Raw genomic sequence first — 26,615 nt, 5'->3', positions numbered from 1 at the left:
TGAGCATAAAACAGCAACAAGCAACAACAAGGCTATTGCCAACAGCGTGACACAACATTCAACATCAGACACAACAAGCAAATTTGCAGAGTGAGGCAGCAATTACAAGGAAAATCAATCCCAAACATTGATCAGAAGCACAGAAAGGAGAAAAAAATAACAAAGACACACACTAAGATCACAGGAATTCAAATATCAAAAATCACCAAGTGCTGAATCACCAAGCATACACAAAAGTTAAAACACCCCTGAATATATGCCAGAATGCTTGAAGTGAAGTCCTCATAAGATGGTACTGTCATAGCTGGAAACTGATACAGCATACTACCCTTTTTTCCCAAGGGAATCTAATGATGAATAATAAAGAAGTATGTTCTCCAGAAAATGACATTTTGTCATCAACAGTAGGAACACATGCTATGTGATCTATCACTTCAGACAAATGTAAGTACTCAGGTATTAGAACAAGGCCAAAACCCCCTGCCAAGAATTTACGGACTTTAGGAACACTTCTACTTGATGGGGAAGTAGCCCTTCGTTACCACAGCAACTAGCAGAAGACCAGCGTTCCTCGTCAACTCAGAGGAACACAACACAAACGTTTCAAAGAATTACAGAGTTCCTCTGGTCTCCAGATGAAAAGCAAACAACCAAAGCACGATGCCTGGCAGATAGCATCTTCAAAGAAGTATTATTGTTGTTGTGGTGGTTAAAAGTGACATCCGAGTTTTTCAAGCAGCTTCTTCACAGTTCTCTTTCTCATACACTGTGTGATGTCAATATTCATCATCTGATAGTGAGTGGTTAAATGTGTCTGGAGCAGTGCCTATCCGTGTAGCTGATGTCCTGCAACTCTTGAGCTGCCTGAGACTAAACAGGAGACTGCAAAAGCCTGATGAGGAAAGCTTCATTCTGTGTGAAATCTTATTCACTTTAATTTAAGCAGCATGCGTGCATACTTTCCAGATAGCTCTCTTCTTGCCAGTACCATGTATATTTGACAGGACTGACTTATGTCCTTCTCCTGTTATTCATCTCCTTTTCAAAGCAGCAGTGGAATATCAAACTGATCACAATCACTTACAGGTTGGTGGACAGAACTAGAGGCCAACAACAACCACAGTTTGTTAAATCATGGCACTCCTGGAAACTAAGAAGTGAGAGAAAAAGACGCGATTCAGAGACAAGATTCATACATTGGGATCCAACTTTCTCGGGTACTAATAGTTTAAACTGATAGCCTAGAATCTAAACAGATGAAGTAACACCACCATTTCTGTATGTTTCTGAAGATAATATAGAAAGAACCATTTTCACTTCTCTTATTTCTAACAGAAATTGAAGAGTAATAGTAGGTTGTTTTCACTAAACATATCCATAGAAAGGACAGTCGGTGAGACATGTAAAAGCAACAGTACTCTTCCACGCTTCCTCTTTTTACGATGCCAGAATGGGATGCTTCTTCAAGCTGGCTATGCAGATACTATTATTATGAACATTTTGTCTTTGTTGTGCTTTAATTAGCAACAAAATGGTTAACACTGATATGTAAAGGCATTGCTCCAGGGTGGTTCCAGTCCCAGAAAGCATCTTAACACAGGTTCACAAGCAGTCCACATTCAGAAAACCTTGGATTCTTTTTAAAGAATTTTGGTGCCTGAGATTTCAGCTATCCCTGAAAAATTCCTCTGTTACCATTAGATAATTTAATTTAACAGTTGGCAAATCTGCCCTCAATATGTGTTAGGTCCAGATTTAAACGCCCACTGATCTCTTCCAGGTAAAGAATCAGCAAGGTGTAGCTGACCCACTTTGGATAGTTGTTTCACTGTGGGAGACACCAGAGAAAACAACCGTGGCTGGAGATTTAGAGAATACTAGCTAGGATGGCACATAACTTACAGAGCCAAGAAAAGCTACCAACTTCATAGCCACGCACCCTTCCTTTTTCCCCAGCAGGAAGCTGTACCTATTCGACTAACTCTTGCAAGCAACAGGAAAGAAAATGAGGGGAATCTAAATACTTTTCTGGCTTCTCAGCTACAGTTCTTGCATAGCAAAGCCAATGCACTCTGGGCAATAACTCAATATTGTGGAGAACATGGAGAGTGCCAGGATGCAGATAAGGTATAGAGCTGTGGAAAGGAGAGTGCTGTGATTTACACACACCAGTGTGTAAAAAAATCACCAGTATTTTCACCTTTCTAGAAACCTGAACATTTTGTTTTCATTTGTTTTATAGTTTTACGTCTTAGCTAAAGCTAAGGAAGAGAATAATTTATTATTGTTGTTAAAATAATATGCTTGACACTTTCTGGAAAAATGGGAAAGAGATCTAGCTCTTTAGTATCTTATTTATTTATTACTTAATTGTAAGCTAGCTGATTTCCCACATTTTATTTCCATTATTGATAAAACAGGTTACAATGAAAGCCACTGTATTTCAAAAGGCAAAACATTTGAACTGTTAGGATCAAAGAAAAAACTATTTAAGGAAGAAACAAAGTGAAAAAGAAACACAGGACAAAGGAATGCGTTCACAGGCTCAGGTTGCTACAGTCAGTACTTTACTATTTGATTGTATCTTGGAACACGGGAAAGCCGAGTGCCTTGGTTACATTTGTACAATGCTACCGGAGTCAGTGAGACTGAGTGGCAATGCCTGAGAACAGAGCCTTCCCCTCTACCTAATGCTGTACGTCATCCATGTACAAGAATACAGATTTTACTAAGCACGTTCAAAATTGTATCTAATTTGTGGTTTTCATTCCTTAAATATTGGTTCTTTAAGGGAAAAAACAAATAAAAGTCAGAGTCAGGAAACAGCAGACTGCATGCTATGCTGTCCTGAAGAACCTTTGTAATTTTCAACAGAGGAATTCATGGTCCTAGTAAAGGCATTAGATGAGTAACCAGAAAAATGCAGACAGAGATCATAACACAGAGCGCAGCAAACGTTACAAATAAAAGTATGGGCCAAACAGACACTGAGAAGCAAAAACTATCTGGCAGAAGCTATCTTTGAAGAAGACTTCTTGTGAAACAAGAAGAAATGCCTCCCCTCCCCCCTTTCTATTTCATGATGATTTAAACCTTCCCTTTGTTGGGAAGCAACACAGGGAAGAAGGATGATTAGCATGCACGTTTGTCATTTCTCGTACTGAGTTTTGAGAAGGCTTTTTTCCCTTCTCGTGAGTTTTCCTGAGAAAAAGCTTTTTGTGATAGGTACTTCTCGTCATTCAGGCAGAGGACAACACTGCTAATCACAAAAGAATCCAGGGCTCCTGAGAGACGGGCAAGAATTTAAGCACTGCTTAGAAGCAGCGATATGAACTAAATGTAAAATCCAGCATTCAAAAAAAGTTAAATTATCATCAATTACACAGTAAATAAATCAGATGGTATTTTCATAAACACCATGTTTTGTTTTATATTTATCTTCTATACCTTTTCTTTGCAAGAATTTCTAAGGATTTCTAGTAGTTGTATCTATTTCCTGAGTGTCCTAGCCCATAAGGTCTTACTGATCTCCCATCATTTGGATTATCCCTTGGTCCTGCAGCATTGTGAGACATTTCAGATCTAGGAAACACTGCTACACCATATTTCTGCAAAGAGATTAGAATGAAATTGTTAGCATTTGACATACACTTTTTCATATGCTTGCTATTAAAACGATCCATCTAATCAAACTATGTTTATATATATCTTTTGACTATTAGTTTCTGAATTTTTGTGCTAATGAATGGGTACTCAGCAATATCTTAGGAATATTATTTTCATGCCAATAACTGACCATATTAGACTTTGTATGCAAAAAATGAAACATGCTTTGAAACATTTAAAAATGTTTCAGCAGGGCCTTTTAGAAAGCAGCCATAGCAGGAGCTTCCGAACGTTTTGTTGCTATTAACGTAAATTTCAAGAACTGAAGGAGGCTTTTGTGGCATTTCAGGAGAGCAGAAAGAATCATAGGGCTAATGTGGAGGATAAAACATGCCTTACATTTCTTTTGACCTTCTGCTGATCCTTTGTAAGTAATTCACTGACCACAAGTCTACAGACTCCACACGGAAAACCACTACTCTAGAAGGAGAATCTCATACTTTCTTTCCTTCATCATTTTTCCATTGAGTTAATAGCAAGCAACTAGGAAACCGTGATTCTAAAAGACACACACACACACTCACATTTTGGAACGCTTACAAAATTTTTGTGCTAATGGAATTATTTTTGTAGCTATCAAATGACATTTATAGAAAAAAAAAATACCTTAGATATCCAAGATAGGTAAATTAGGTTGCAGGCTCTGTTATAATGTATACCTGGCAATAAATTTACTTGTATAGTAAAATACACAGGTAATATTTTTAGCTTAAGGTCAGTCAAAGGACATCTCAGCTCAATTTTATTTAATTAATTTTCTCCTACTCCAACGGCCCATCTTTTTTAACACTCTTCTGCAGTTTAAACATGAGTCTTTCTGAACTGCTGAGTATTCTTTCTGTAAAATGTTAACATTTTTCTTTCTACAGTAAACTTTTCTTTCACCCATCTTGTCTTTTTATAAACTCCATTATGAAGAGAAATGACTATTTTTTACTCATAATTTACACCAAATATTGGTAACTTCCATATAGAAATAACCTAAAAGGCTCATTTACATAAGCTAATTGTAATCACAAACTACTGAAATATCACACTGTGATCCAGAAAGAGGTTGCTAATGCGTTTAGCAATTTTGATGAGGCTGATTTTTAGGCATAGAAATAACGTGGAGTAAATAAATCCTTGTCTACCAATCTTTCAATTACTAGGGGGAAAAAAAAAGAGAAGTCACTACGAAGAACACTTAGTTGTATAGACGATTTCATAAGTTATGGAATAAATAATTTAATTTATCCATACATCATACTATTTGTGCATGAAACACATGATAATAACTTTCCACAAAGCTTTAATTATTTGAACTATTGAGTTTGTGAGGGAGGGGAAGCCCAACGTCTCGAAGGAAAAGTGCAAAGTACTAACAGTACTATTAACTCTCATATTTTTGACATATCAGTGGATATTTAGTTATATCATTAATCAACACAGAACTCGGGAAGCTGCTGTCATTTTAAACACGTTTACATTGTTAGTAAACGTAACAGGACAGTTGTTGCAAAAGAGTCTTTTATATTACCATTACAGAAGTTCTCAACACGTCTGGAAACTAATGGCTTGATTTATTGCATTATTCTAACAAATTTGCAAAACATACGCTGGCACGAAAAAGGCATAGCATTGGAGAAATTGGCACAGAGCTTTTACGCGTTTAGTCTTCAGGTCAGCCAAATTCCCTTCACTGTACAGTGAGTTAGAACAGAGAACGGCAATAATTCCTCGGCCATAGCTGCAGGGATATTTCTATATTGACTGCAGTGTCTGTTCTCACTGCAGGGCTGTCTTGGGCAACCATCCCCCAGTTCCGTGAAACACCTGTTTTTATGAGTAGCTACATCTAGGTATAAATGACTCAGAAAATGATTACATCTTTGCCAAATGTATTCAGTCTAGCATAGAATGAATAGATCTATAATATCGTTGAGGAAAATACCTGTATAGTAAAAGGTATTTGTAGGCCTTTTATTAGGTCACATCTTTATTTAGTGACCTAAATACTAACCAATCTGAATGATGATAACTTGTTCTCAGTATAAAGACACAAGATTATATAATATATACTCATACAGATATTATTTATACATACCGGATATTGTCTCTCCTCTGCATAATCTGCATAAGGCAAATTATTGTTTGGATAGACAAATCTATCATATTGATGAGGTTGCAATGGCATGGGCCTATGCAAAAGTAAAAAAAAAAAAAAAAAAAAAAAAAAAGAGCATTTAAAATATGTGTGCAATAACATATGACAAATTAGATTCAGCATTTGTTTAAAATGAAATATAAAAACAGTAACACCCACAGAGTTACTGCATGCATGACACTGAAGAAATCACACTAAGACATCTAAATGTCCTGTCTTGTATAAGTTCATTTTACCCTTAGACCCTCATCCTGCAAACACAGATAAAAGTGAATTTAGAGATGCAAGATATTCTCTTTTAGCGTGATTTTTACAATACGGATTGTATCTACCTCCATGTTTTTACTGCATCCTGTTCTGACACGGCACTAATCCCAGTTTGGTTTTATGTCACCGAACAGTGCCACAATATACAATTTTCAAATTTTGGTCCTTTTGCAAAGTTAACACAACAGTAAAGAGAATCCTACAAAGATGATTCTTGTTAAATATTTTTAATAGCAGAATATCCATTACATCAAACGCAGGAATACTAGGACAAAAGGCTAATAACTCTTCCTTGTTTTCTACCCATTGGGCTAAAATTACTAAATTGCTAAATACAGCTAAAATTGCTAAATACAGCTAAAATTGCTAAACTGTATCTTACTTCGTAGACTCTGCTATTCATTTGTGCCTTTCAGCTTCTAAAGTCTTACATTCCTCATGACAAAATCTTCTAAAAATTAATGCCTTCTGTGAGTAATTTGAATTAACATGTTGGCAATATTATAAAACATGTATAGGATACATTCTCTCAGAATATCAAAGCTACACTCACTCTCTCCTACAGGTAAACAGAAATACAAAGTTTCTGATATAAACGGAAACTCTAAGTGGCACTGTAGTTAATCACATAAACCATCTTTGAATGGTTTCTTGCCACAAAAAAATCATATATTTCAAATCTGGGTTGTATGATTTTAGGATGTTTCTATTCATCGCCTTTATTTATTTAAACTCTATTAGAACTGTGCAGTTCTATGCTTATTTTGACAGCATACTACATTCTTGATATAGCTTTAACATTTTCAATGTTTGTATATTAAAAAAAATAAAACCTTCTCAATAGACCAAAGTATCAGAAAGCTCTAGCCTTTCTCTGTAGAGAAATTTGGAAGCTTGCCACTTATGAGGAAAAATGTTCTTGCTATCATTTAGTTCCTTCACATTAAATGTATTCTCTGCAAAAGTTGCAGGTAGGAACTGCAACAGTTGGTAGGTGTTAGCGAGGGGAATTAAAGTGAAAAAGCACAACTAATGAAACTCTGATTCCTCTTTTGCCTACCATTTCCTACAAAATGTTCATAATGAACATATTTGTAATTTTTAGAGGAAAACCATACATGTTCATTTACACGCCTATGAATAAATCAGTGTTTTAGGATTTAGCTTCAGAAACAGGAGAAATACACTATAACTTTTTATTTTTAATGATACATTGGGAAAACAGAATTCAAGTCAGCATACTTCAGAAATATTACATAAAACCTAGGTAACATGAAGTCTTATGCAGCAAACTGATAAATCTAGTTCTGTGTACTAGTTCACATTTAGTACTGATGCACAAAATAGTCCTTATAGCAGTCCTTATTCTTACAGCAATACTATTTGAATTGAATGAAAGGTAAATAAAAAAAAAAAATTCAGAAAAAGAATCTCTGTCAGGGACTCGAACTGTAAAATAACCTATGTGAGTAATATAGTCAAAAGCTTAGCCATTGTTGTCATGAGACGGGCAGAACTGCACAGTAACTCCAGTCTCCAAACCAAAGACCAAGTATAAAGTACAAACGAGCAAAAAAGACAGAACAGCAGCATACCTGTAATCTTCTAACTGACTTGGGGTTGGGTGCTGATCAAAATCTTGTCTTGTCAGTTGAACTTTCGGCATTCTCATATTTTGTCCAACCCCGACATCCTATATGTAGGGGGATAAGATGGTTGCACAGCTCAAAATGACAACAAATTACAGAGTTAGCTTATCAGGTGTAGTATGTTAGCAGTTGTCTTTGATGTAAAAAATTGTATAAACTCAGTTATTTACCCGTTACAAAATACTGCCTTGGTCTACTTGTTATAGACATGTTTTAATATGTATACATTCAATTTATGTGAAAGACTCAGAGGAAGAAAGGCCTTTACATACTTGGGTAATGTGAAAAATGTACCTCTAAGACATAAGAGGGAAACAGTCCAAAGGTTAGTCTCTGCACAGTTAAGTAAACCAGGTATTAAGGGCCTGCAAGTTTTGTCAATTCTGCCAATTAAACATTTCAAAATGATGCAGCTCCATTCCATTGTGGGTTTACCCCTCATTTATTCAAAACTGAGTCCAACATTAAACTAAATACAGTGATTGATAATTAAGATCAATTTAATACTGCTAAAGACTGGCTTCTGCCTTACAAAATGTATTGCTAGAGGAAGAAGGAAACCATCATGAAAAATCAAAATAAATATTCTATATTGTTCATAAAACTAATAAATGATGTTTGCTTTATAAATATATCCTTGTTTATGTAAAAATATAATGACCTGAAGTAATTTTCAAAACAAGGTAACCTCAGGAGAAGAGCAACATTAAGCACAGTTCACCTGCAAGAGCTGCAGCTATCAGATGCAAATTACAGCTTCCTCTTTCGCCTCTCAGACAGCTTTGGTGACAGTTTCACAGACCACAGAGCAATGCACGCGCTACTCTGCCTTGTCGTCACGAAAGCAAAAGCTTGGACAATAGACGATGCGATTTTTACAAGCTCGTGTTTCCTTGTCTACCACATCTACCAAGGAGATGAGGCAGGCGAAAATATTCCATGGACTACCTTCGGGCTGCAAGTTGCAATCTGAACCATGAGAAAGTAGGAAGTACTGCAGCCCTTACCTGAAGTCATTCTTTATACCTTAGAATTTCTTACATGAACACAGCATGCAGGATTTGGTCTAATTCAAACCTTGAAAATGACAGCATCGTACATACTAAATTCAGAATTATTTTTATATTAAATTAAACAGCACCATCTCCTGGTGAAAGTAAGTTCATGCCTCATTTATTTTTCATTGCATTTCCAAGATGGTAATATTTTTACAATGTATTTAACAGGAAAGAATATATTCAGATTAGATTTTTTTTTCCCTCAGACAGCATATATTGTATTTTGCTCAGAACAGTATTCACTCCTCTTATAAATGATCACTTAAAAGTACAGCTTTTTTTCCCTCAAAAATGAGGGAATGAACACATATAGAATATATTCCTGTTCATCTTTCTTTGTTTTTCATATTTCTTGTTCTCTTTTTGAAATTTATCTAGCCATCTTTTCTTTGTGATACTCACGAATACAAGCGATGATCTCTACTACAAAGAACACCTTGCCTAATATAGATAATTGGCAGATCATTAACTTAATGTAAATGGCAGTGGTCTGGCACTGTGGGGATCAAAGTTTAAATCCTAGCTCAGTTACAGATTACCTATGCAATCTGGTAAATGACTCAATCTACCCTATCTCAGATGAATGTTGTAAAGGTCCCAGTGAAACGCTCTGCTACAAAGGTGATGCAGGTAATTCCATTTCAGATTTGATTTAGGGCCTTCTTCCTTCGTAGGGAAAAAAAAATAAACCAGGAAATGGTTAAATATACTAGCCCCATACCTATTTCAATTGTTGGCAGTGAGTTTTAAGTACGTACGGCCAGAACTGTGCCAAAAATGTTTATACGTTAAGTAGCTATGCGCTATCATTCATAGACAGTGTAGCTGAGAAAAGACTAACATTGCATTTCGTATATTTGGCCATATCCTTCTGATTATCTGAGTTAATCCCCTAATGTGCAAAAATGTCAGTGGACGGCATCACTCCACAACAAGAAAAGGAAAGAAGGGTCACATTATTGCAATTTAAACCCTCCTGCAAATTTTTATTCCATTGACAGTGGATTGGAATATACTTGAAACAAATATTTCCAATTCACATAAAGTTTTAATCTTAGATTCTGGGCTCACAGAACCGTGTGGTGTCCATTCATAGAGGGTCAGTTCCTCAGCTAGTACCAACTGGTTTGTCTTAGTCGATTTGTTCAGTTTTGCTGCTCTGCACCAGCTGATGACCCCATACATCTTCATTACAAAAATAAGCCTGTCCTGTTGTCTCTGAAGTAGACTACATAGATCAAATCTTTACTAGGCCTTTTTACCTGTACTCTTGCAAGCATCTTGTATTTGCAAAATCTACTTCTGTACATAAAAATATAGGAAGGGACTCACTGATTCAGGTCACCTAACATACTTAGAATGGCCAGCTGTGGAACCATAAGCAGAAAATATGAACACAGGGTAAACATTTGAAGTACTACTTCAGCAAAAACTACATCAGCAAAACTTCCAGCCAGCTGCATCTAAGGCATTGATTGAATGAGCTGGAGTGGAGTCTGTGGCTATGTTTGCAATAGCAAACAAAGTGGACCCATACAAGTGGGACCCCGCATTAACGTTATGCACTTCAGAAGGGTTTGCTTTGGATTAGTCTAGTTTGGCCTGGGCACTGAACGTTCATTACAGGTTAAAGGATGTCTCCTAGTTTGTCTAATCTGAAGGAAATCAGTTTGCGCAGTCCCAGGCTGCTCTGAGATGTGAACCACAGCACAGTAAGTGGGGACAATCAGGAAATTATCTACCTCAAAGCATACACCCAGTCTGAGTATCCCTCAGAATATATGTCTAATTTTTCTAATCAATTTATACCATCACAACATCTTGCTGGATTCCGTACTTTACTAAAAAGTACTTCTCTCTGTTTAAAACTTTTGCCTGATTTCATTTGACATTGCCCAGTTCTTGCGTTAAAAAGAAGGAACAGTTATTTCTTATGCAGTCTGCTCTCATGCAGAAGTCAATACTGATGTCTCTGAACCTCAAGATGTACTACATCCCCTGTGGAGATGGGGGCTCAAAATTACATGCAGTAGTCAAAACGTGGGCATAGGTAAGATTTGTACACTGGCATCGTAACGTTGTTTTTTTTTTTCTCCTTAAAATATTTAGCAGCTTCTGTCTTTTTAACTACATGTGAGCAGCAAAACAAACATCTTCAGAAAACTCTACAAAAGATACCTCTCTTGAGCTCTAATTTCTCATTTAGAGATACTTACCACATATGCAAAATTAAAGCTGTTTTATTTATTGAGAATAATTTCATTTGTCATTTTCTTGTCAGTCAATCACTATCGGCAACTCCTTCTGTATTTCTTCACAGTAAGGCTTATTTTTGACTCTTCTGAGTACTATGGTATCATCAGCAAAATGTGCCACCTTACTAGCAGCCCCTTTACCAGATCATTCATGAACGCAACCCAAATCACTCTGAGACCTTTACTGATAAGCCTCATTCAAGAAAAAAAGCTTAAAGCAAAATGGCCAATCTTTCTTCTGGTGGGGTATAGCTAGTTAACAGTCAAATGAAATGTAGGTGTGGCTCTTCAGCAGCTTATACTGGCTAAAGTCTGGACAGCCCCAAACTCTTCCCCTGGAGCTATGTTCCCCTGCCCCTTTCCTTGCCCTGGCACTAGTACTGGTCTTACCACAACATGACCTAGTTCATGGAGCTGATCTGGCTGGAACTAGCACCAGTCAACCAGAAGAGCACAGCGAGGACATGAATGAAGCAGCTGGAACATGTGGCTTGTTCTCATATACAAATTACTTTTCTTTTTAATGCTGATTTTTTAACTGGCCTCAGAGGTAATATTTATTAGGACATCCTTTTTAAACAATCCTTAGTTCTTTGTCTTCTCCTATACAAACTAGATTCACTTGATCCTTGATGAAGAATTGCACCTTCTCACATGCACTGAGATGATCTTGGAAACCAAGTACTGAGTACATAAAATAAAGATTTTAAACTCAGATTATCTTTAGTTTACTAGCCAACATTTCTGTGCTATTTCTGCAGCATTTTGTTGAGTCACAAAATCATGTTTGACTTCCACTGGAATTAGGAGCATGCAATGTGCACCACATAACAACATCTCTCTTACCCTTGGCAGCTGCTGAGAAACATGTCCCACGTTACCATCGAGTTCAGCAGTATATGCAGGGTTATGCCGTGACTCGTGGTATGGAAGATGTGTCCGTTTCCTGCTAGAGGGAAGAACTCAATGTGAATTTACAGCATTAAGAATACTTTTGAGGGTCTTCATGATTCTTTTTGTACTGCAAATTTGTTCAACAGCCATATCATATGTTTAAACGTACCGTGACAATGAGTATGTGAGAGCTACACGTTACTGCAGTTCTTCCATGACAGAGGAAGTACCAATAGTACACACTAACAGGGCTCAATGAAAGAAGACAACACATTCTCTGCATACTTGGGACAGATATCAGTGGAAAAAAAGACAAAGTGCTGAAAGCAAACAGCAGCTCAAACTGCCAGTGCCTAGGATCACAGAATGGGAGAAATAGTCTTTAATCTGCAGGACTCTTGCCAGTGTTTACTGGTCTTATTCCAGTTTTTTTAACTAGTGGAAACGCAGCCAACGCTCAATAGCAAATAAATCAGCGAGACAGATTTGGTAGCCTTCAGTTAAAATAATAAGCCAATTAAAGGACATGTTCATTTTTAAAGTCTGCCTGGTTAGTTAGTCCCAAAGAAGAGAAACAATAACCTATTCTGTGTGAAGTTCTGTATGCAATGGTAAAGAGCTGAATAACTGTAAAGTGCTTAGCTAAGATGCCCTGATTTACCTCTCTACTGTGTAAAGAATTATTTGGCAGAGCCTGCTATATGGGAAGCTTGTTGATTTAAATATATGTCCCGAGGTTAAAAATTATTCAGAATATCAGACTTTTTTTTTTTTGCTTTACTTCCGTTTTGATTGTAAAAAGCACTTTTAACTGTGTCCAGAATAACTCACCTGGCTTTTTTACCTTTACAGTAGTGCACACACTGACATATTACACCAACTACGAAAGACAATGCCACTGCAGGAAGAACAGTTACTAAAATCAAATCCAGCGTGTTCCAAAGTTGATTGCATTTGGGACCCATGTACCAATATTCCCTCCAGCCCACTCTGTAGTAATTACATCTGTGAATAAAAACATTAATTATTAGCAAGAGTATCATAATTTAAAAATAAGTAATAGCAAAAAATGAAAATATTTTGCTCCATAACTATTTATTGAATGCTAGAGGGGTCAAAAGTTTAAATATTTTTACTATTTATCTGAAAATATTATTTATCTGAGAGAATTTCTACACATCTGATTCTAGATTTGGTGGCATATGCGCTCTGCCGTGCCACTTGCCATGGGCCAACCAAGAACTATGTATCTAAGTTAGCAGGGCAGTGAGTCAAGATAATAAACTTTACTGAAAACAGGGTATATTATCCTAGTCCCTGCATGATCCAGGCCAAAGATTTTTGGTCAGCTGTAAATACGACAAAGCTTGCATAATTCCAGAACAGGCTATGAAGATATAATTGAAATATCACACTGTTACCTATCACTATGATATTGATGTACCTCCAGTGAAAAAGCAGTAACAGAACCCATAGCGGATTCACAGAATATGCCTCCTCTGCTTTTAAGAGTGAAAAAAGATAACGGGATGAGAATGCTGCTTTTTCTTTAAAATTTAATTACTGTCATTAATTCAGGGCTTTTTTTTTTTCCTCCCAAAGCACCACTTGCACTGCTAATAGAAAGGATAACCCTAGAACGGAACGCCGCTAGCCGTTGTCATGATGGAAAGGTTCTTTTGAAGAGAATTTTGAATCATTTGCTGATGCAAACGCTCTGGATTTGAGTAACCTTTTCTGGAAGTTTGAATTGGATCGCCAGTACTGAAAATACTTCTCTTACTTCATGTGCAGTATTTATATTGAGATGGACATATATTTTCTATCGTATGTATAGCTTCAGGAATGTAGCATTTTCTCTTAGTCCGGAATTGCACTATCTAACATTCAGACAGCTGGATATTGGCATACTCATTTAGCTGATCTGGTACACTGGCTGCAACTGTAGCTCAGCTGCATTTGCATAAACAACAGAATGCCGTAACAGGGTCATAGAGAAATTATTTCCCTGAATCAGTCAGGTAATCAGATGAACTTCTGCACTGGTATTTTCTTGTTGACTTCCTGCTACAATAAGTCAAAGGGTCTAACTCTACGTAAAAAAAATATATATACTAGATAAGGGAACAATGTTTTCCACTCAAATGACCAGATAGTTTTTAAAGAAAATAAGCAAATACATAATGAATAACAGGGAGTTTATATATCTAAATGATTTTTAAACTCATGTGGATCAAAATTTGGATCAAACTGGAAAAAAAGCATTGACATTATACTGCTTATTTCAATTTATAAGTAAAACACCTGAGACAATAACGAGCATGTCAAAACTAAGGATTACAATAATTATATGTAATCTAAACTATGAATTTGACGACCTACATACGTTCTAATAAGGAAAATGCTCACTCAGATCCTTAATCTGATGTTCGGTAGCAGATTTATGAGCTTATGCAGACTGTGAATGAAGATCAACATCCACTCTCATGGATCACATTACAGGGTCTAATTTTAGTTCATCATTAATAATGTATTTGATGATCTGTATTTACATAGCATATATTTAAAACAACCCTTACCTGCAAAAAGGTTTTTCATCTTTACATTGACAAGAAATATTAGTTGGACAGAAGTTGTCTGTATTACCCAGACAGGCCTGAAAGTCATCAACTGCTGTGCAGTCCGCTGTAAATTAAAACAACACAAACATTTATTTAATGCAGTTATACAGTAATATATTGTTAGTGGGCTGTATTTCTAACTACAGCAGAAATTCAAGCTTCATATGAAGGACTTTGTAAATGATACTAAATCTTACTTTCCAATGACTTGTACTTTCATAATTTTGAAATGATTTGAGGAATGAAGATTTACCCACTGAAATTACTTTACTCAGAACTTGCAGCCATCTTCCATTTGTCCTTTATTAGCCAGTACACTGTATAACTCATATTATTATGATTTCTATCATAATATAGCATAATATTCAAGTGTGGCTATATCTGAACTGTCCTATATATAATCTCTGGATTGTTAGCAAAGACTAGAAATCATGAAACCCGAAAACCCATCGAGCGTCTCACTCTCCATACTTAATCCTCATAAAAAAACTTTTTGTGTGTTTTGCACCGGGATTATTCCTTAGCTGGCACACAAAAGGATCTGTTCTGCATTAACACGGGTTCTCCCCCACCTCTTTTACTGCTCAAGCACTGTGTGCTGTAAATTACGTTCTAGAAGTTGAGTGCTTACAGTACTTCGGAGTCTAAAAATAACTTCCGCATCAGCAATCTTAATCAGACATCAGAACTCACCGTGTCTGACACTCAAACCCTATATTCCGTGCTACCCGTTTCTTTTCTATGTAGGACTCTGACTAAACGCGGTAGTCATCATTCGTATCAGCAGGCTACGAGCTGACCAGACACTCTGGTGTAAAATCTGTAAAGCCTATGATTTAGGCAGATGTACCTGAAATCCGGACATATAATGTGCAACTGAATAAGCACTTGCAAGACACTGCCAGATAAATTCAAAGAGAGAATAAAAACTACAACAACGTACATTGCAGGCCAAACACTATTATGATACTCAAAAAACAAAACAAGCCATACAGCTGAATGCTATTTTGGATAAGCTTTTCAGAAGAAGAAGATATGCCTTTAGAACAGCGCCATAAGGTCTGAACTGGAAGCAATCTCTGAGCAGATCATCCTGAACCTAGCCAGGTAACAGGCAAGAAGAAAGCTGTATCAGAGCATGGTTAGGACCATTACTGCACTGTTATTCTAAGCAGGGATTCTACACCATGAACAGCTGAATTAGAAAATTCATGACCAATGCATTATTGAGCTAGAGAAATTATGCTATAGGCAGTCTTTATTTCAACTGCAAAAGCCTTCTTCTCCCCACCCAAGTCTCAATACAATCTAATCCAATATTTATTGTAAATCAGAGATAAATCTAGATGTATATATTTGTAGCTACTCTAACTCCATGTGAAATTACCATTACACAGTGATCAAGGCTTCCGTTTATACAAATTCAGTTACATACATCATATCCCTTTCTCTCAAGAGGGCATCAGCACGGGAGCATTTTCCAACACAATGTAAATGTGGATCATACTTTACAACCATAAAGTGCAGAACATTGAAAAAAAAACTGTAGTATTTAGCATCATATTAGGCAGGAGATAAACAATAATGTTTTTCAGTTAACTGTATGACCAGTGGTTGCATTACAATTCTTTTAGTGCTGTTACAAAAAATACTGAGGGAGTAGAAAATAACCTAATTATCAGTACCTGGTAGCTACCAGTTAAAGAACAGTGGTGATTAAAAAATAAAAATAAAAAACCAAGCTACTACAAAGTCTTCCCATTAAAAAAAATCCTGCCCAATACTATACATACTAAGTCAGAGACATTTCCGTATACCTTAACTCCTTATTTTAAATAATCTTTTTTCTATGCACATTGCCGTGCTCTTAACTACTGACAGTATTCTCCCTGTTCATCTTCAAAAATATTTCTAAAAATAGTTTCTATCATAAGTATAATTTGTTTTCATACACTGAGTATTTCTTCCTACTGAAAAAATGAGCCCAAACATCTTGCTCATTTAAAACATACGCTATTTGACATTGACAGGTTGACTCAAAATGGCCTGAAAATACCAGAAAACCTAGTAATATTTATTGTAATTCATATTGCTATAATCTTGTTATTGCACAGAAGTACAGAATAACAGGTGAAAGCGCAAGCATTTTTGCCTTGTATACCTACGTCTCTACAGAATATCACCACAGTCTTGGCAGTAGAGAACTCAAGAACTATGAAACACATCATAACAGCAAACATACGTAAGCAGTTATCACACCAAGGTCTTAACATCTTTGTTGGTTTTCCATATTTAAAAATAAATTCTACCTAAGCCACAAGGAGAATTTTATCAGAAGCGACATCATTAGTATTGTAATACCATAGGTAAGCCAGGAATTTGATAGAAACACCACTACCCTGACAAGCTATAAAGCAAAAAAGCAACCGTTCCTTACGTTCTGAAGCTTGCTGACACAGCGAATCACCGGCCATCAACAGAATGAGAAGCCAGACTTTACCACTGCACATCCTGAAGCCGACTGTGGTAACCGACAATTTCTTCTGGGCTTTGTTAGTAGCAGAACATACTTTCCTTTCTGCTACTCTTTCTTCATTAACAAGTCAAGGACCATGGATTTTGAGCTTGCTTTACAGCATCCTTCTCTATAAAGAATTACTAATTAACTTACATCAGATACAACTTCCTGGTAACTTCTTCAGCATATTTTCTTTTACAGCAGCTGGGTAGTTCCATAAAAATATATTTCATTAACCTCTGAACATCTCAATATCTCAATACATATCAAAGTATTCCTTTAATGACACGAGTTGCAACACACTAAGATATCTGTCACAAGCATTTATTTGTCGTTTTAGAATTATGTTACCTTTTAAAGATGACAAAGCTTGAATGTATTTTAATACAAGGTTCCTTGAATATATTCTGTTTTTAAAGAAATGTCAAACACAGATAAGCACACTGAAGACCATGTTCTTAAGACATTTTTCTTCCTACAACAAACTAAGTCTTGCTGCAATGATTACTGCAGCTCCGGTTTGCAAGGCACTGCTAGAGCACAACAGTATGTTACTGACACCTCTCCCTCCAGCCCACACCCAGTTTGATCAGAAAACTTATCTGCTAAACCTTTAAAATCTCCATGATTTCATAACTTCCAGTCTCCTGATTTTATCCAGATTTCTCCCATAGTTTGACATTAAGTATCACACATATCCTTCCTCACTGTTGCCACATAATATTTATAAATATTCAAATCAGGAAAGGAAATTAAGGAAATTAATTTCTGAAAGAAAATTAAGCATCTTTTTTCTTAACTCTGAAATTTCTGTATTGGACAAAAATTCTTACACTATCCCAATTTCTCTCAATCTTTTTTTTTTTTTTTAATAAATGTGGAATTACACTTAGATTTATTTCAGTTTGAACTACAACTTTATTTAGATATTTTTATTTTATCCCCATGGATCATAGCACCAGACTCTAGTCCCTATCACAACCTGCAGCTAAACTGACCGCAGCTGGAATTGAAACAAAATCTAACTTTACAGCATGCTTTTCTTTCCTGAGAGTCTCAAAAAAATTAAAAGTAGGAGGCTCCAAATACCCACTTTAATGCAGACATCTTCAGGAATATGGCTATATGGAGAAAAAAAATGTTGACTTTTCCAGTTATTTTTTAGCATTTTTATTTTGGAAAAGCTAATGCACGTGTTCTAGCTCAAGTGAGGGCTTGTACTGACGAGGCCATCCATTGCACGCTAGCACCCAGCCAGAACATTAATTCACAAACTAGTGACACAAATACATTTCAATTATAGTGCTGACTATAGCAACACTACTACTCGCAATTTTATGGTAACTCTTATTAAGATTTTATTAGTGACCCCACACAGTATTGCTTCATAAGCGATAGGAAAAACGAGCACATCTGAAAGTTTTAGCTCTCTTTTCAGATAGTTTTATTTTTATAAAAAAAAACCCCAAGGCAGGAAGGGAATGGCCTGAACCGGACAGAGTAGCTTTATGAGGCTTATCTATCTCTCTCTCTCTCTCCTCGTGAAAAAATTTACCCAAGATTAATTTTAAGAGGCTGGTATTTGCACCCATCCATGGGTAAAAAAGAAAGCATAGAAGCTGACTGCATAAAATGGGAAGATGCATTCTTGGTAAAAAGAGCCAGATAGATAGGAAAACAAGCAGAAATGTATTTTGAGAACGAAGATGGAAGGATTGCCTTATTAGGCTACAGTTCAGAAAAGACACTGAATTGTCCTTGCTGCTCATTTTCTTCTCCACATCACATTCAGTCAGTAATGCTTCTATGCAGGTCTTCTCTAGTCCCTGAATGTTCCCCACACATCCCAGGCTCCTGCATATCTCACTGACTTACACCTCTTACTCTTCCTCACTTGCTTCTCTTTTTGAAAGAACTGGAGTGCCACCCAAAGAAACTGTAGAAGACAGGTCCCTGTCAGGGCATAGAGCTTTCAGTACTGCTCTCTCGGGACAGAAAACACAAAGCAGCCTCATTTGCAAGCAGCTGCGCTGCACAGCGTTTGCATCTAGCATTTTACAGGCCTTTTGCTTTTTTCAGTTTCAAGGATTTGATTTTAGCAATCCCTGCAGCCTGCCATTTCATGACCCTTAGGCCATGGCAAAGATAAGGACTGCGACACTAGTCCCCATTGTGACCTCCCACCTGCTTACACGGCGCCAGCTTAAAAGAAAACAGAAGATCTTAGGAATATGAGTTAAATGGTTACATAGAAGATGTAACCAAAACAGAGGCAAAGAGTGAGACCAAATCAGTACTTCAGTGAAGGAAATAAAGGAGGAGGAAGAAAGCATTTCTGTTTACTACCTACTCAGTTTCCCCTCTGATATGGTCAATGAGGGACCACATCCCAAGTTACAGCCCAGAGGTTCAGCTCTCTACCTGCAAGTATCTGATTCTCTGCTGGCACAAGTTTCTTACAAGCTAGGTATTGATGCTGGCACTGTGAGCTCTTTCTGACTTCGTCCAGCAGCACTTCAGGACTGTCCAGAAATCCTGTGTCTCATCAAAGACAGGGGAGAAGGATTCTTAGGCAGGGACATAGCATCTTTTCCCTTTCCCTAGATTACTTTTTAAAGGCCTACTAGAATTTTTTCCTGTTCACCATTACCAAGGTGACCACTTTTTCCAGATACTGCCAAAGTATTTTGTTATTTAGTCTGTTCAAACGATCCACAGTGTTAGGAACGTAAGATGCGCTCACAGCTCTCACATAGCAATCTGAAGGGTTTTTTGTATTGCCAATTTATTTCCCTTTTTACTTACTCCAGTAAAAGTTGTCACCTGTTCCCTCCACATGTCCCTCCTACTCGTTACCTACCTTTCCTCCCAGATTGTCCTCCTTCCATGGTCTCTTAATCTCCTCTCTTTCAGGTTGTTTTTTCCTTTCAAAAGTATGCAAAAATTAATCCAAGTGCAAGTAACTATATCAGGGAAAAATAAGCAAAGAAAATGTAGAGAGCTATCAAGATGTAAAGATACGATTTAAATGTCACCCTAAGACTGCTCCTCAATGCCGCCTTCCCCATCAGCGTTAGAATGCTGTGTCTTTGTAAACTTCTAAGCATAAAATTGTTCTCTCAACCCATAAATTGCAGTTTGTGATGTGTTAATACTGGAATGAATTCGGATGATTAAATTAAAAAAAGTAGATCTCCAGATGTTCACAGTCATTAACCTCTTCTTACTCCTGAAACCTACAACGTTCTAACCTATGGCTTGCAACAATCTCAAAAAGGTAACAAAAGCTTATTAATTTGAGGCTTTTAAATTGAAAAATAAAATAAACGCATCAGAATATGCAACGCAGGAGATGGTACTCAACTGGCAGGATAAGGACTGTTACGCCGAGCCATTTCACATTTCTAAACTTTGATTTCTGTGACTCCACATACAGCTTGCATATTATAAACTGTAAAACAAGATACAGAAATACAACCGAGTGCTACAAATATTTAGTGTTAAAACTGGGTTGCACTAACTACACTTAAAAGTAGTTAAGCACACTTTTACACTATTTTGGAGCTGACAGAGCTCCTATTTATAGGTGAGCTCTGTGCTTATACGTGAGTTCTGAAACATCAACTGTGTCACCTATTGCCAGACTGAGAATAGAATATTTGAGTAATTTTGTATTACAATAGAGAAACCGGCCTGCTTTACACCGACAGTAATTCTATGCATCAGCACTTATTGGCTATTCCGTCTCCCTGAGACTTGGAAAAGACACTTGAGAATTAGAACAGGATGAATTATTCCACTTTACATGTTCATTCCCCCAGTTTACTACATTTAGACAACTGAGTCTGCAATAAAGCGTTCTGTAATGTAATAAATACCAGATTGTAGTGGACTGTTATTTTGGTCTTGGTTCAGTCAAGAATGATTGGCTCACGTCCTGCTTATTCAAACTAGTCCTAGCAAAAGATATCAATTATGATACACAGCGGTCATAGTTAATTAAGTAATTATAATAGTTCATGCTAGAAATCTTATTGCATGGGAATGACTCCCAACCCTTACCACTGGCTTCAGAGAATTATATCAACAGCCCACTGTTAATGGGCTGTTGATCAAAGCTAACTCCTTTAAAGTATTACTTACAATACTGTTCTGGTCAATGAAAAAAAAATCAGAGAGAACTAAATTGAGAAAAAAATCCTTATGTCATTATAAATAATATTACTGATGGGTGCAAAATAAACAATAGTGAAAGAGTACAGTACCTGCATCATGTTGCAAATGAAATACATTTACCTAGAGTGCAGAACTCCCCCAGGGAAGTAGTTGACTTCAGAAAAGGCTGCTAGAGAGCATTTTATTTCTCTAGTTACTCTGTATCCTGTATTCATTCACCACAGTCTGAAAGCAGCAGTGAACGTAAGGAAATATGTACGCTAACTCTTACACAAATGTTGTAATTTGGATGATAGTCTTACATCAACTGATAGAGAACAAAATCCAGCAGGGGCCATGAGAGCAGCATTGCATTGGTGTTGTTGGTCTCTTCTGGGCTGGAGGTTTTGAATTTCCTCAATACGAAACTTAATTTCCCCTAAAAAATTTGTTTATTCAGTTTCAGAGCTGACCTTCTCTCAAGACCTCAATCATGGTACTTGATTTTACAGACTCGCACTGCTAAATTCCTCTTCCAATATAAAAACATCTACACAAGTCTACCTGTGGATCACTGATGTCACAGTATTTCTCCAAACATTTACCTAACTCCCATAAAAAGCAAATTCCTGCTACCTTTCAACTCCTTACAGAGTCTTTACTTCTTTCGGGATTCATACAAATCTATTCCTCCCTGCCAATGACTTCAGAAGCTGCAAAACTGAGGGAGAAGAGAGTAGGAGGGGGAAATGAAGCTCGGAAAAAGGTCCTTCAACACCAAATTGCTATTATTTACATCTCTTTTATTATTAAAATTATTTCTATTACTTATTTAATGGGTGATTTCTATGAAGCTATGAATAAGCTCTAGATCAGGAGTTTGATAAGATACACTGCACAATGAACACTTTGCTTTTCAAGTGTTTTAACAGTTTTTATATTAAGACGAGCAGGAAGCTTTTAAACCTAGAAGGGACATGGTAAGGGACACAGCAGGATTGTAAACTCAAAAGAACTTGCGGGAAAGGGGAAGGGGGAAGTAGCCTCAGCTGTCCCACGTGCCCTCAACGGCAGCCTGAGCCAAGTTATGCAACAGGGGAGAGACAGGGAAAGAAGAGCGTCTTTGTGCCTTTGAGAAGGAAGGTTTGCTCAGGAAGGTCTGCAGGGCAGGCTGGCCGTGAGGCTATCGCACGCAGATGAGAGCGGAGCTAAAAAGGAATCCTGTAATGACACCTGTACCTAGCATTCAGTTTTGCTAGTTAATTTCTCTCTTTTTCTACCTTGTTTCCTTTCTGAGAAAACAAAGGAAATACCCCACTGGCAAGGATGAATGGCAGCAAAACAAACTGACAACTCTGCACACACCCCCAAACTGTCACCTCATCCCCTTTTCTCTTTCTCTTTTAGGAAGTCTTTTCAAAATTCTCAACATTCGACAATAAACTGTAACTTTATTTCTAAATAAATAGTTAAAAATTAAAATAAGAAAGGAAAAAGTACGAGTAACAAACCACACAGCTTCATGCTTTCTCCAATGCCTCAACCGTACACTAGGTTGCAAATAAGGCAGAGTATTTTAATATTGACCAACAAAATAAATAACGGTTAGTAGGCTAACAGGCAAAAGTGATATAACAGTACTCTTCAAGAAATAAAGGCAGGTATTTCCAAAAGTTTAATCTTACTAAATTCATACATTCCTAAGCTTTAGAATTTATTATTTTCACAATATCAGCGTAAGTGGAGTTGAATGTGCTGTAAGCCGAAAGGTTTCCCATAAATTTTTCTGCCTTTTGTCACAGCTATGAGAGTACTGAACATAAAGAAACTCGATTGTCAGATCCCAGGCAATACGACCTGTATGCTTTGAGCATTTTAAGGCTAAACAGGCACTGCCATCACTGAAGGTCTTGACATACACGACGAGGATGGAGATTCTCTAGTACTCCAAGCTCCGAGACTGCGAGGTCCAATTATTCACTTAGATTAGCCAAGAAACACTCCTTGAGCTTACTCCTGCCAAATCACATGATCATGAGGAAGTAAAGTAAGTATCGTAAAGATATTTAATTGAAAGCCAAAGAGCCACACTTGCCTGAAAAGGTTTACCGGAATGACAGTTACAACAGCCATGAGGATGCAAAACAAAATTTCCTTAAGTTTGAGAGTAGTTAAAATCACTGCTTCCTACAGAGTTATCTAGAAATAAACTGAAGAGGATTTGGGATGACATTTCTCCCTGAAACTACAGATTTTTTTTTTCCAAGGAGTTCAATTTCTAAATTACTGTGACTTCAGTGACTTTCTCTAACTAAAAAGTATTAATGCAAAGTATTGCGCTGGTTGCATTGTACTCAGTTTACACTGCGCTTTGCTGTTTTGGCAATAGGCCAAAACTGCCCATTTTTTCCTGTGTTTCAATTTACCTTAGTGACAAGTACCTGCTCCCTGAAAAAAACATTAATGGTAAAACAAGATCCTGAATCTGCTGCAGCCTCTGTGTGAACGCCTCGTCATCCCCAAGACCTATAGAGGCGTAAATGGGGATACACACAAAGTTTGCGAAGGATTAACTTTGCGCTGAAGATAGCATGAACATTAGTTTTTAGGATGGTGCTCTGGAAATTTCTCTGTAACTGATAAAATCTGAACAGATTTCTTCATTTGACAGGAACGAGCTGCTTATGAATTTACGCCAAATGCAGTTACATTAACAGAGCAAGGTAAACTTTAACCTTTACTTTTCAATGAATAAATAAATAGTTATCTGCAAAAATCAATGGCTGGCATATCACAGATTTTGAAAGATCACTTATTTGGTTGAAGGTCTAACCCCACAGCAGTTTTATGCACGGGATTATTTAGAGTTAAGACTGTTTCTCAGCCCTGCCCATTACATTACTTCACAGCAGGTCTCTGAATCACGCTCAGCTTCCTCATCTGAGAGCACAGAAACTAGCACACACCTCACTAAGAAAGCGGTGCAATCCCCCATTAGAAGTGATGCAGGAGTGTAAAGCACCAGTCTGTACATATGCTTTGTTCCTCCAGTTGACACCAAACTTCCTCTCTGGTTCAAGTTCACAGCTGCTGAACGCTAACCTTTAAACACAGATACGTCATGGTGTGCGCTAAACAGAACACCTTTACCTAGTGCTTTCAAATTTCGTTAAAAGAAGGAGGCACAAATGTTGTAAATTTACAGTTTTTAATCTGGTGAGTTGTTCTAATTAAACGAATCAGGAAATCCCTTTCATATAGTTAACATACTACTGACTTTCTATTGCACGCTGCTATTTTATTGCACGCAGCAGGTTCGGACTAGGCCTCACAGAACGGCTGCAGAGGCCGCCAGCAGGTTTCTCTGTTCGGTGCCTGGCTAGGTAACAACAAATAAAACCATGGATTAAGATTATCCCTCATAGGCCTAAATAGCTTTTTGTATTAAACTTCACGTACCCACTTCTTTCTCTCATCTTCTTAACTTCTGAACATTAAATATCAAATAGAAAGAGTTAGGCATTTTACAACTACAATCCACGCATAGACTATGCCAAAACTAATTTTATTTCCTTACCTAGAGAGCTATTTAACTAAAATAAAGTTAGAGAACAAAGTTAATGCTGGTAGCTGGTCAGTTGCTCATTAGCTTTAATCTTAACTTCCGATTTGCTTCAAGATGGCTTTGGAGAACACCCTTTCTACTGCTGTTTAGTCGCAGAGGTTCAAAACAAAAAACAAACAGAAAGTTACAAATTTCTCAAGGCTGACAAATAAAACACATACATAAAGGTTATCAACACTTCAAAATATGATTCAATTTCAGTTCAGACCTATTATCTGACCACAGCCTGGGAAACGCGTGGAATTTCCTTCAGCTGTTTCAGTAAAAGCAATTTCCAGCAACGCATAAACAACTGGTCAGAGAACGAACCACGTCTCAGAGTAACGCGGTTCCGACTCCTGCCCTCAGCACGCTCTGAACGCCCACACGCGCGACAGCCCTTTCATCTCTTCTGAGTTAGTGACGAAACTTTTATTTCCCCTTTCTTTCTTCTCTCCTTCTACAGCCTTTTATTATGTACTGATATACTCACTTCTGCAATACAAAATAGGTCTGCCCATCAGACTTGAAAACCTGAGGTTTCTTCAAACAAAAATTGAGCAAAATAGGATTTTTTGACTTTTGGATTTCCTTCTCCTTACCACTTGTTTGGTCTGTACACTTGCTCATCAATGCTGTGGTAATATAAACAATAAAATAACTTCTAAAATGCTTTTGATAACAGTCTGTCTTCTTGACCGTAGCTTAGCATCAGCACATAGCTGAGCTTTGCTTCTTAGACTCTCCACGTGTTGGAAGTATGTTCCCTGAAATAAAGAGGAGCATTATTCATAATAGAAATTTATTTATAAATATAATTACACAAATATATAAAACAAAAATATAAAAATAAAATATCATATCATACTAAATTATCAATTTCCCTGTATTAATTATATGTAATGCGATACATTACTAATAATATATTATTGTAAAGTATATTTATTACTATACAAAGCATTTTTATTGACACTATATTTATAAGTTATTATTTAAAATAAGAACCGCATAATGAATGTGTCCAAGTGCATACTAATGTTCTCTGTTAAAGAAGTACAAACTTTGTAGTACTCCACCTTATTTTCTGAATTTTAATGTTATTCAGAAATACACAAAACTTTCACTATAAGATAGCTATTCAAGCTATTCAAAAATAGCTATCTTGTAGTTATTCAGGAAGCATAACAATAATAAAATCTGTGCCGTAAAATAGCCACATTCCTTACTCCCTTACAATATTTTTCTTCTTTCAGGGGAGTTACACTGTAGGTTACGCCATGTACTTCTTTACTTATGATCCTCGGATTGGCAGATTACTTTACCTGGAAAACTTCTGTACCACGGAACCACATCCTGGTAAATAAATATATTTATTTCTATTTATTGCTGTCGGTCTCATTCTTTTAACATTATATGAGTAATCTTCCCTACCTGGGTAAATCACTTCTTTTTTTTCCCCACTTCTGAGCCATACCATTCTTAAAAAGAAACTAGCAAGAAAAGCAAATAGAAGTAAACCTCAAAATTCAGATGCATATACAACCGAATACCAAGTATTAATATATTCTGCATATTGCTTTGATGATATCTTTCAGGAATGTACGTCACAGAAATTTCAGAACTTAACAGGTGATTTTTTTTTCCAGTAGTAGTGGAACATGTGACTGAATCATGTTCATCAATTAACTTTAAAAATTCACTTTAGAGAAACGGAATTGACAATTTGCCCTACAGCTGAGACAGCCTACAAAAGTAAAGATTTTTTAAAAATAAGTATCTTAT

General features: G+C 36.8%; 1 protein-coding gene across 4 annotated transcripts; it reads right to left on the bottom strand.

Moving 5' to 3' along the window:
• Window positions 1-178: 178 nt before the first annotated feature.
• On the bottom strand, window positions 179-26,615 carry LOC104140929 (uncharacterized). 4 transcript variants are annotated; one of them, XM_009669961.2, is made up of 8 exons: window positions 16,994-17,190; window positions 14,515-14,620; window positions 12,767-12,940; window positions 11,888-11,990; window positions 7,675-7,772; window positions 5,753-5,846; window positions 3,448-3,608; window positions 179-1,150 (listed from the first exon to the last, which is right to left on the bottom strand). In XM_009669961.2, the coding sequence occupies exons 1-7, from the start codon at window positions 17,064-17,066 to the stop codon at window positions 3,477-3,479; spliced, it is 780 nt and encodes a 259-aa protein (XP_009668256.1). In that variant the 5' UTR covers window positions 17,067-17,190; the 3' UTR covers window positions 179-1,150; window positions 3,448-3,476. The 4 variants fall into 4 exon arrangements, with proteins under 4 accessions (XP_009668256.1, XP_068813325.1, XP_009668260.1 ...); XM_068957224.1 differs by lacking the exons at window positions 179-1,150; window positions 16,994-17,190 and adding an exon at window positions 25,436-26,615 and having other exon boundaries at window positions 1,157-3,608; XM_009669965.2 differs by lacking the exons at window positions 179-1,150; window positions 16,994-17,190 and adding an exon at window positions 19,935-20,013 and having other exon boundaries at window positions 1,157-3,608.

The sequence above is a fragment of the Struthio camelus genome, chromosome 11 (assembly GCF_040807025.1).
Source record: "Struthio camelus isolate bStrCam1 chromosome 11, bStrCam1.hap1, whole genome shotgun sequence".
Classification (NCBI taxonomy): Eukaryota; Metazoa; Chordata; class Aves; order Struthioniformes; family Struthionidae; genus Struthio; species Struthio camelus.
Note: the sequence above shows the minus strand (reverse complement) of the source record. Positions and strands in the feature narration are given on the sequence as shown.

Coding starts and splice junctions, on each gene's coding strand:
- LOC104140929 (XM_009669961.2), bottom strand. CDS start 17,066: ATGTGCAGTGGTAAAGTCTGGCTTCTCATTCTGTTGATGGCCGGTGAT. Junction 14,621..16,993: donor GTGTCAGCAAGCTTCAGAAC/GTAAGGAACGGT, acceptor TTTAATTTACAG/CGGACTGCACAGCAGTTGAT. Junction 7,773..11,887: donor TTTCTCAGCAGCTGCCAAGG/GTAAGAGAGATG, acceptor CCCTACATATAG/GATGTCGGGGTTGGACAAAA.